Source organism: Takifugu flavidus, chromosome 10, assembly GCF_003711565.1.
Source record: "Takifugu flavidus isolate HTHZ2018 chromosome 10, ASM371156v2, whole genome shotgun sequence".
Classification (NCBI taxonomy): Eukaryota; Metazoa; Chordata; class Actinopteri; order Tetraodontiformes; family Tetraodontidae; genus Takifugu; species Takifugu flavidus.
Window position 1 is genome coordinate 22,501 of NC_079529.1, and position 11,472 is coordinate 33,972.

The window sequence follows — 11,472 nt, forward strand, 5'->3', positions numbered from 1 at the left end:
CAAACATCCACACTGAGGACTGGCTGGGGCTCCGGCTTCGCTGGAGTGGAGAACCATAAATCTTCATATAGCGGCTGTTTTGATTAATGCAGCCGAGTCGAGCTCGGGGGCTGGACCTATCCCATTACGGCCTAATGGAAGATGGAGCGGCGCTGTCTCCACCACTAGGCCCCTGTCATTTGTTCCACTTTGCAGTCCATTTGGCCGAGAGACTACAAGCCACTCCATCAAAAATATTTTCAGAGTTAATTTCCGCCCGCTTAATTCGCCTTGATTCGGATTGCGTATCGAATGGCAGGATCGATTTTCGCCTGGCGTCTAAATTAAATAAAAGAGAGGGGGGTATACTTTAGGTCTGCCTTTTCTTTCTTTTCTCTTTCCCATTCCATTCTTCCACCTCATTTCCAGGCATCCTCCACCGTGGGACAAACTCGCTCTTTTTTACGATGCATCTCATTTCCTCCCTTTTCTCAGATTTTGATAGACCTGTGTTTGCAGAGGAGGGGAGGAGGAGGAGGAGGAGGAGGAGGAGGAGGAGAGGGGGAGGAGGAGGAGGAGGAGGGAGGAGGAGAGGGGGAGGAGGAGGAGAGGGGGAGGAGGAGAGGGGGAGGAGGATACACAAATGTAATTGTAGTTACACACAAAGAGAAAGTCATTGAATGAGGCGCTCGCATGGATTTGTCATAAATTACTAACGCACATAAAGACCTTGACATGAGGGAAACACCTCTTCATGAGAGGTGGATCAAAGAAAGAAAGAAGAGCTCCGTATGTCCCCATATGACAGCTCCACTGTGATAACAGAGGAGAGAGGAATTGGACAGGGCAACAGAGGAAAAGCAGGGTAAATTAGGGGTATCGGGGTACTGGGATGGGGTGGAAAATAATAGGGTGGGAAGGTACCAAAAAAGAAATAAATGGTGGCAAAAAAAAGGCCCAGTGACAAATTGGTAGAGTGTGTCGTGAATTCCCTCTTAGATTTAAAGCCGTGTGTAGCCCATCGTCATATCTTTCCAGAGTAATTTATTTTCTCATTTCTCTTTCTCTCCCCTCACTACCTCTCTCTCTTCCTCGCTCTCTGTGAATTTATCTGGTAGTCACGTGGACAATGGGGGGGAGAGAAAAGTCAATAAAAGTCTCTGGCGACAACTGTTTCCCCCATCGCTCTCTTGTCTCCTTCTTGCATTATCTCTCCTGCTTTGCCTTCTATTTGTTTATGCACTGGAGCTGTTTTGCTCCTCCCCATTTCCTCCTCCATCGACTGTTTCCTGTTTCAGATCCTCTTTCATATCATACGACTACACGCTAAACCTGCTCCTCTCCAGAGGAGCATATTGATTTTATTCTCGGCACAAGCAGCAAGCCCCGTGCTTCGTAATTACAAAATCAGGAAGCTGCTGGATACAACTCTTGTATCCAGCTCAGAGAGGTTTCGTGACGCATTAGAAGGTTCTCAGAGGCTTCGGGAGGAAGGCCGGACGGCTGTGGCCTGCAGACGCGAAGCCTCGTGAAGATTTCTCAGCTCAACAAAGGAGCTGATTTCATTACACCACAATCTGAGCCGAGGCCTGAAGACGGACGGGGAATTCACCATAAATGAAGATCACATCCTGAGATCTGTCCCCCCCTTTCAGGCCACTTAACATCCTCTCCGGTTCCAAACCACGTGGTGATCTGTTAACAGTCCGGTTATGGCTGTCAGTAGTTGTCAGTAGCTGTCAGTAGCTAAGAGAGAGAATGGTAATGTGATCTGGAAGACTGCAGGTCTTTATCATCACAGTTCTATCACAGTTCTATCACAACAGCCGTCCAGGGAAAACGTGAACAGAGCGTCAGTCTGGGGCCCTTTTCAGGTTTGTTGCTTTATTTGCAGCATTAAACGAGACATTGATTAATCACTTGTACAACTGAGGTCCTTTGGTGAACTGGAGTTCATTAAAATAACCACGGGTTTAATGCAACTGACCGACGAAATGAGGCTGAATGTCAGCAGCAGTTTAGGATTGTTGCTGTGTGGAGGGTCACAGGTTCCAGGTGTTAACAAGGTCTTTTGTGGTCAAAAACAGTCCAGAGGGTTCTAGGTTCAAGTCCCAAAACAGCCTTTTGCTGTGGAGTTTGTATGTGTTGCTCATGCCCAAATACCCAAAGACGGGTCTCGAAATGACCGTAAAGTGCATTTTTATCCATTTGTTGGAGTGAATTGTGTGTCCTGTCCAGCTGTCCTGTCCAGGTGTCCTGTTCAGGTGTCCTGTCCAGGTGTCCTGTCCAGGTGTCCTGTTCAGGTGTCCTGTCCAGGTGTCCTGTCCAGGTGTCCTGTCCAGGTGTCCTGTCCAGGTGTCCTGTCCAGGGTGTCCTGTCCAGGTGTCCTGTTCAGGTGTCCTGTCCAGGGTGTCCTGTTCAGGTGTCCTGCTCAGGTGTCCTGTCTAGGTGTCCTGTCCAGGGTGTCCTGTCCAGGTGTCCTGTCCAGGGTGTCTTCCTTATTGGCTATAATAACAAAGTAAATAGCCAAAAACCCCATCGGGCAGTTGAAAAGAGTAAATGGCTGAAATTAAAAGGCAGGGACAGAATGCTCACGTTGACGTTTCTGGACTGAATAAGTCGTTCACTTTGAAACACAGTCAAGCATAAATTCCTTCCCAGGCAGATTTTTCGGAATAGCAGCTGTACAGCGGCCCGAGGCTGATGCTAGCCTACCTAAAGAAGTTGATGAAATCGAAGCGTCTCTTTTCTGTTGGTATCCTTCGGGGGTTTACATTTCACAGCAGTGGTCGAGCCACCCGCCAATATGACTTGTTCACTCAGCCCCCGCCGACACGGGTGTCTCTATTTCAGTCAGCACATCTGTTATTGTCTGATTCTTGAGAAAAAAGTGGCTGAGCAGAGGATAATGAAATCAAAGCCCAACACACACACGGCACCAAGCCCCTGGTAAGAAACACACTGTGTCAATATTAATCTCTCTGACAGAAAGTCGAAATCTGGCATCTGTCACACATCATCTTCCCTCTCTCCTGTCTTTTTGAAAGTGAAAAGAAATAGATGAGAGGGGAGGTGGTTTTGGTGGGATTGAAGACGGGGAAGTTGTTTGAAATTCAGGACATGGCTGGATTTTTCAGAAACCCGCTATATTGTCTTGGAAGAGCATTTAAACACATCAAATCTGATCGTCTGAGCAGGTCCAGGAGCCAGAGGGATACAAGAAGGTGACCAAAATTACTTCTAACTAAATAACAGTGAAGCACAAATTGAGGCGTTTCACCGTTGTGGGTCAGCTAAAGGTCGGTGGCGAACGCTGCCGTTTCCTCTCAGTGCTCAGAAAAGCTGCGACAATCATCAAAACACAAAGAGCTCATCAAAAATACTATTGATTTATTCTATTGCAAAGGAAATGCACGTCTGTCGTTAGTCTGGGGCCAAATACAACTAAATGGAAATACACCCTTTCTCTTTATATCTGCAGATGAAACCAGCATCTCCAGCGTGCACGTTGAGAAGCACCAGGACCCGCAGGTCTGACCCGCTCGTGTGAGCTTCAAGGTCATGCTGTGAAAAGCAACAAGTTTGGCGAGGAGCTCGTGGATTTGATGGAATGAAGCAAAGCAAAAGTTGCTCTCATTAAAAAGAACTGAACGCTGCTTAAAGGCAGCGGGCCGAGCCCTCCTGGTGGTGGTGATAAGGCGCTGCGCTGCGCTGTGGTCTGCGTACAGGTTCGCTCCTCGTGCACATGCGCTCCCTTCATCTATCCTTCAGCCTCTCTCCACATCGCTTTCTCCCACTCATTTCACCCAGACCGCTTTCCTTTCTTTCATCTTTTCTTCCACCTAGCTTCCTCTTCCTCCCACCTCTCCTCTTCCTCCCTCCCTCCCTCTCTCCATCTTTTGGACATTTCTCTTAGTCCCTTCCATATCCCTCCGCCTCCACTTCTCCCTCCTCTTTCCCTGGTGATGAATGAGTCTGTCTGCTGGGTGCAGTTCATATTTACTGAGCAGGGCAGCGCGCACTGTCAGTCTCTCTCGCACTCCACATCTCTATCCCTGGACTAAAGAGATGGGGAGCGCAGAGGTTATGGGGGAGAAGACAAGGAGGGAGGCCATGGTCAAGACATCCACTCCAGAAGTCAGCGCTATCACAGCTGGCACGGATGAGAACACATCAGTCCTGACCAGCACAGTTTCTCACTGCTACCATTACAGACAGTTAAGGGAGGGAGAAATCTTCCTTACCTCTTGACAAACCTGTCAAAGCGGTGATACTAATAGGGAATAAGCAGCGTCTTACCACCGCCTTTGTGCGAAACTCGCCAGCCCACTCTAGGCACTCAGTGCAGCACAATTTAATGGCGATTTTTCTCTCCATCTTTTGTGGGAGCTATGCTTTTAGGCACATTTGGAGTTGAGAGGCAGGGAACGTACGAGCCGCTACCAGATGCAACTTACCAAAGGCCCACAAAATACCCAGTTTCATCTACACCCACGCACCCCCAGTGTGTTTGCAGGGAGTCAAACGGTGTGTTTTGACCCGTGCGCTGACCCAGTCATGAATAAGACGAGTGGATGCGGTCCCAACGCAGCCCAAAGGGACGGACGGAGAGCCGCTGCAAAGCCCTGCAGAGCCACCATCTCTTCCCACACACTGACCTCTGAGGCCAGCCAACACCAAACGCACGGTAGCGTGACCACATCAGCGACACACAGCGCCAACGCGCACAATCTGTTCCTCTGTCAAATTGACAAAATATAGACAGTAAATACAAGGAAAATTGGATAGCTCAAATTACATCAAAAAAAGAAAATCCCCTCAACTGGACTTTTATATGATTCAATATCGAGGTGATTTAATGTTCAGACTGCAGCCAAAAACATGACAAAGTGTCTGTCACGCAGGTTGCTTTTCTTTTAAACATTAAGATTTATACATTTAAACACAAATAAGGATAGATTTTATTATGTGTATATTCTATTTTACTATGAGTATTATCTATGTATTATATGTATTTTATATATTATTTTATGTTTGACCTTTTAAAAATATTTCATACATTATATAGATAGATAGATAGATAGATAGATAGATAGATAGATAGATAGATAGATAGATAGATAGATAGATAGATAGATAGATAGATAGATAGATAGATAGATAGATCTTATCATGTAGATGCATATTAGTATCTAAGAAGGAATGTGTGCAACAACCAGAGGAAAATAGGAGGAAAGGAGGGTGGGAATGAGGCCGATAAGAGAAAAGGAAAGCATCAGGCCATAATCATGTGATTATTAGAGAAAATTGGAGCAGGATAGGTGAAAATTGGATATGGGAAAAATTTCTGCGGAGCAAAGAAAAGCCTGAATGCATCAAAGGTGGAAACAGGCTGGTATCAAAACGAATGACCAACCCCCCCAAAACCTGCCTCCCCAGGACAGAGCGCTGCTGGAAAATCTCCTTTAGTCAGCAGACGAATGATGGGGTCAGAGGTCTTAGACAGGAAGTGCTATCAGCTGGTGCAACATATGATGATGACGTTACTTCATAAAGGGGCATAAAAACATTCTCGATGTGGAATAATGGTCTCGCTCCACATCACATACTTCTAAGAAACTGCCTGAAGTGTTCCGAGACATCTGCAGTATTCCCTGAAGCACCTTTCCGCAGCTATCCATTTCCCCCTGGTGCCTCAAGAGAGGAACTACTGCTGCCTGCTCCGCGGCAACATGGGTGCACGTGGTGTGTGTGTGTGTGTGTGTGTGTGTGTGTGTGTGTGTGTGTGTGTGTGTGTAGGGGGGGGGCATTCTCCGGATCATATTCGTCCATCTGCGCCGCCGCGCCGATAGAACGTTCCAAAAATGGCCGCCTCGCAATCTATCTCAATTTTCCAAATCTATTAAGTTTCTTTGTGTGGCGGCCTCTCCTCCAGCCCGATCTTTAAAACGCCATGGTTGTTCAACAATTATGATAACTGCAACAGGGGGAATTAGAGAATCCAGCCATTCATCTCTCCGCCCTCCTCCGCACAGACATGACGCGGCTAAATGAAAAATGGACGCGCTTTAAGAAGTATTGATTCCAGCTTTAAACAAAGGTACAGTCAATATTATTTACTACTAAATATATCTTTGTTATCTGTGCTGGACCTGTAGTTACTGCTCTGTCCTCGTAATTGCGGACATAAAAATAATAGAGCAATTCCCGGCGAATTGCCAGAGACAGGTGCGCCTGTGCCTCCTGTCCCGGGGAGGGTGCAGGCGTGTGCACGACTGTCCTCGATGAGCCCGCAACCAGGCGCAGGTCCTGCAGTCCAAACAGGAAAATGAGAGTTGAATCATAAAACTAAAGGCGGCCGTTTATCTGTTGGTACGTTTATCTGTTACACACCTGCTGCGTTGGTGGTTTCACCAATATCTGAACAGGTTAAAATTAGCGGAATTAGAGTTAAAGCAGGACAAAAGCAGGATAAAGCAGGAGTCTGTCATCTTGCCCTTGAGCCCACTGGCTCCGGGCCGTGGGGGAGAAGGCCTCCAGCTGATGGCAGGGCTGACGTGAAGGAACAAACGTCCAACCATTTTTCTCCTCTGAGAAAACAACAACAACAACAACAACCAACTTATCGCTGAGCAATAAACACTCATTTTCCCAGATGTTTAAAATGGGGAATGGGAAAATCCTCAAGATGGAACAATGCTTGCTGCACATCATCGGCCCCTCTAAGAGGTTGCCTGGTGTCCCTGTGGGTCAACAACAGTCCCTCCTGTCCTGTTACTGGGAGGGTCGAGAGGAAGCTGGAGCGCGTTGCCATGGTCACCTTCGCTCTGAAATATTCCTTTTGTAGTTTGTAAGCAGCAGCACTAAGATATTTAGTTGTACCTGCAACTACAGGTAGAGGCAGGAAACCTCTTCACCCAGGCTGTGGCGGGCGTGGGGGGGGGGGGGGGGGGGCATGCCTTCATACTTCTGCCGTTTATTTATTTACATCTACGCGGCACCATGCAGCTGATGATGAAGATGATGATGGTGATGATGATGATGATGTAGTAGCAGTCAAACAAAGAGGAAAAGGAGGAAAAGGAGGAAAAGGAGGAAAAGGAGGAAAAGGAGGCCTTTCCATAGAACTCACCAGCCCAGTTTAAAGGTGTTTGTAATGTTAAACGAGGGGAGAACAGGAACCGGTCAGAACCGCTTCATGTCCCAGTTTTGGGAAAACTCATTTACATGCACATGAATTTTGACTGTACAGAAAAGTTTTCCATTTTATTCCGTCACTTGTTTTTTTGATCAATAAATCCATTAAAGTTTAGTTATGAAGCACATTTCATAGCGGCCCCCACCACCCCAAATCTAACACAAGGAGTCTCAGCAAGACTGACACCCGTTTGCCAGGTTTCCTGGGTCACCAGTCTCAACTGTGCATCGCCAGCGTAACTCAAAAAGATCTCCATATTCTAATGAAACTAAGGTGAAAAGACTCCTAATTGGAGCAGGTCGCTGCACTGAGGAGGATTAGTGGGAGATTAACCAAGGGGGGGGGGGCGTGAAGGGGGGGGGGGGGGGGGGGTTCCACCGCCTGGGCTCATGATGTCTGCAGTGTCCAGTTAAGCATGGCTCCATCTCTACCCTAACAAATGCCTCCAGGCCTTCAAATTCCCAATTCCCAAACTTTGTTAATGGCAGATTTCATGCATCTCAGGGTCTGCTCGTGCACAGTGCACCATTCGTGCACCATTCGTGCACGGTGCTGTGCTGGCTGCACGTCCACATCTGCAGGTTGGGGGGAAACAACCCGATTCTGTTGCTAATTTAAATTTGGAGGAGAAAAGTTTGATGTTTGACTCTGCAGACATTAAATCACCGATTAAACTCCTGATGCTGTTTGGAACATTATTTTATGATAAACCGACATTATTTTATGCTAACACGCGGTGGACAGAAATGAAACAACGGCAACCCAAAATAAAATCAACCAATTAAAGGAGTCATTTTATCGTTTGCACTATAAAAACCTGCGTTTGCTGAATTTTTTACCTAAAGGATAAACCTCCATCGCTTTAGTGTCTATAAAAAACGAGCAACTCCAAAATCGTGTTCATGCAGTCATAAAATAATTTATTACGTCACATACAGCATTATTATCCGAGCGCCCCCCCCAGGGAAACTGTAACCCTATAAGAAAAAATGAGAAAGTACTTTTTTCATGTGCACAACAAAACTGTAGCTGTTCTTAATAACGTCAACATTTTCAAACGGAATCGTTTGACGCCTCCTTTCGTCCACTGAGAATCGGATATTTCCAGGAATCTGAAGAGTGTTTTCAAAAGAGGTTCCATTTAAAAATAGCTTGTGACCTCTTAGTGTAGCGCTGTGTCTCCACGGTAACAGTGTCGTTCAAAAGCAGCTCCGCGTTACTCGGGTTCAAAGCTCAAAGTAGTGCTGTGAGAAAAGTGTCCAGGTTACACTGAAACGTTCCTCCGCCCTCAGACAGGAAGTTCAAATAAATAAGATAACAACAAACTATGAGATACTCTTCAAAAAGGCTGCAGCGCCGTCGCAGGTTTACGGATCCGCTGGGGTCCAGGTGTGAAAGGGTGTTAGTCCCTAACATGAGCTGCTGCCCTGTCCAGGACCGGTCCAGGACCAGTCCAGGACCAGTCCAGGACCAGTCCAGGGCCAGTCCAGGACCTGTCCAGGACCTGTCCTGCCCCACCTCGAGGGTACAACTGGACAGACGGGGCCTGAATATGGGCGATGTGCACAGCTCCGTTAGCACTGCTGCAAATGTCCGTTGATTTTAGCTCCTTCAGCGACATTTGGCCACGTGCCCCGACAGATGGTGCGAGCGCGCAAACCTGCGGAAGCAGATGGGGCAGGAGAACGGCTTCTCCCCCGTGTGCGTGAGCATATGCGTCTTCAAGTGGCCCGACAAGCGGAAGCTTTTCCCGCACTCCTCGCAGGCGTAGGGCCGCAGGTTGGTGTGGCTCCTCCGGTGCTTGCCGAGGTCGCCCGAGGAGGTGTAACGGCGGTGGCAGTCGGGACACTCGAAGGGCTTCTCTCCCGAGTGCGTCCTCTTGTGCTTCACCAGGTCGCCCGACTGGGTGAAGCTCTTGTTGCATTCGCTGCATTTGTAGGGTCTCTCCCCGGTGTGGGTGCGCTGGTGGTTCCTCAGGTGCGACAGGCGGATGAACTTCTTGCTGCAGACGGTGCAGTGGTACGGCCGCTCCCCGGTGTGGGTGCGCAGGTGGATCTTCAAAGACCCCAGATCCGAGATCTTCAGGCCGCAGTCCCCGCACTGGTGGGCTTTCTCGTTGGTGTGAACCTTCGAATGAACCCTCAGGTTTCTCTTGGTGTTGAAGCTCTTTCCGCACATGTTGCAGTGGAAGGGTTTCTCGTCGGAGTGTGTCCTCAGGTGGAGAACCAAGCTCGACTTGAAGCCAAACTCCTTCCCGCACTCGGAGCAGGAATATTCCTTCTTACCGGAGTGTGTGGTGAGGTGGCTCCTCAGGTGGTGGGCTCTGATGAAGGCCTTTCCACACACCTGACACTTGTGCGGCTTCTCTCCCGTGTGTATCTTCATGTGCTGCCGCCAACCACTGCGCTCCACAAACCTCCGGCCGCAGTCCTTGCAGACAAAAGGGCGGTCGCCCGTGTGGGTGCGCATGTGATCCCCCAAACTCTGTGGTGTGCACAGCTTCTTGCCACATTCGGGACACTGCACGCCGGTGTCCAGACAGATGGGCGTGTCCTCGGGCTCAGCGTGGTCAGCTTCATTACACAAATGAGGCCCTTGACCCCACGTTGACTGGAAGCTCTTCCCACAGTCGGCACAGCTCAGATACCCCCCTCTGGTCACCACAGACATGTTGTGCCATCGCTGGCAATGATTCTTCAGATTTTTCAGGTACTGGAAGCTCCGGGCACAGGTTGGGCAGGGGTGGAGGCGGCGGGGAGGGGCAGAAGGGTGGGCTTCCCGGACGTGGATCCTCAGGTGGACCTTAGAGTTGAAGGTGCTGCTACACACGGTGCAGGTGTGTTTGGTGAAGATGTTCAGCGCGTGGCTGGACAGGCAGTTCTTCAGCTTGGCCAGGTACTGTTTCTGATGGACCCACTTAACGTGCTTCTCCAGGAAGTCCAAGTCAGTAAATGAAACGTTGCAGTGAGGACACGGGAAAAATTCAGAGGAAGACTCTGAGAGAGGAAGAAGACGGACACACGTGCATTATTAAAGGGAGCAAAATCATCGATACGACATCAACAGTGCTCAGATGTTGGTTGTCACGGTAATAAACTCCTAAAATGCTTCACTGTGTCTCTAAAAATGGAAGCTTTTCTGTCACAGTCAGGTTTCAAGTGCTTTTGGACCGAATGACTTCGGTTCGAATCTCAAAGGTTTCTTATGATTCTGAAACGATTTCACGTTGCGAACAGGTTTTTGCTTATGCTGGTTCGAAATATCGAATATAAAAAGACACGTGGGACACGTCCAAACATTACAACATGATGCAAAAGCCTCATGAGCCTACCTGTGCCTTCTTCTTCTTCTTCTCTCTCATGGGCTTGCTCTTCTTCTTCTTCTTCTTCACTGTCTCTCTCCTCTTTCAGCCACAACTCCTCCTCCTCCTCCTTCACATGGATGGAATTCTGCTCCTCTTTGATGGGTTCCTCCTGCTGATGAGCATCCGAGTCTGATGTCACGGGTCCACATTTACGGTCCGACTGGTCTCCATTGGGATCTTCTCCGATCTCCTGTGAATGAGGCTCCTCCTTGATCTGGACATTAAATCCATCCTCCCCGACACAAACTTTAAAGGTTTCCTCTGGTTCCGATTCAGCTTTAACTTTGATCGGATGCTGCTGCGGCTCCTCTGTTCTCTTTTGCTTCTTCGCAGACTTCATGCTTATCTCCTCAACATCTGTATTTAACGTCCTGTGAGCGGCGCCGCTGGATTAAACCGCTTGAGAACCGTCCATAACATGAATGGCGTCACCACACATTTATCATCACGGTCATCTTAACGTTAGCTCTGCAGCTAATCTAGGCCGACACTGTCACGGCCGCTCGTGCGCAGCGACACGTGTCCCCGCGACTTTAGCACCGTTTGTCCCAGCGTCAGTAAAAGACCCCCCGTGGCGGACGTGGCGATGCACCGAGGGCAGTTTTGAAGGATCTTCCTGCAGCCAGATGATGTTGCAGCGCTCCGGCTGTGGCCGATAACAACACATGAAGCAGGCGACGTCACTTCCGGTCGCTCTGACCAACCAGCGGGGCCCGCCGACGCTCCGGTCACGTGGTTTTTAAAGACCCGGTGGAAGAACCGAAGGAAGGAACGAACCGAATCCACGGAAACGCGTCAAGTTGCTGGAAACGAACCCAGGATTCTCCGGGCCAGTGGGAAAGAGCCAGAATAGTGTCGGTTAATGCAAACAAACCCTGGAAAATGTGTCTTTGAGGGTTGAAAGACTTTTCTATTTTCCGTCCCTGTTGCG

General features: G+C 48.7%; 1 protein-coding gene across 1 annotated transcript; it reads right to left on the reverse strand.

Annotated features, from left to right (window-relative positions):
- Positions 1-8,071: 8,071 nt before the first annotated feature.
- Positions 8,072-11,300, reverse strand: LOC130532948 (gastrula zinc finger protein XlCGF57.1-like). The gene is made up of 2 exons (XM_057045974.1): positions 10,509-11,300; positions 8,072-10,173 (listed from the first exon to the last, which is right to left on the reverse strand). The coding sequence occupies exons 1-2, from the start codon at positions 10,879-10,881 to the stop codon at positions 8,789-8,791; spliced, it is 1,758 nt and encodes a 585-aa protein (XP_056901954.1). The 5' UTR covers positions 10,882-11,300; the 3' UTR covers positions 8,072-8,788.
- Positions 11,301-11,472: the final 172 nt, after the last annotated feature.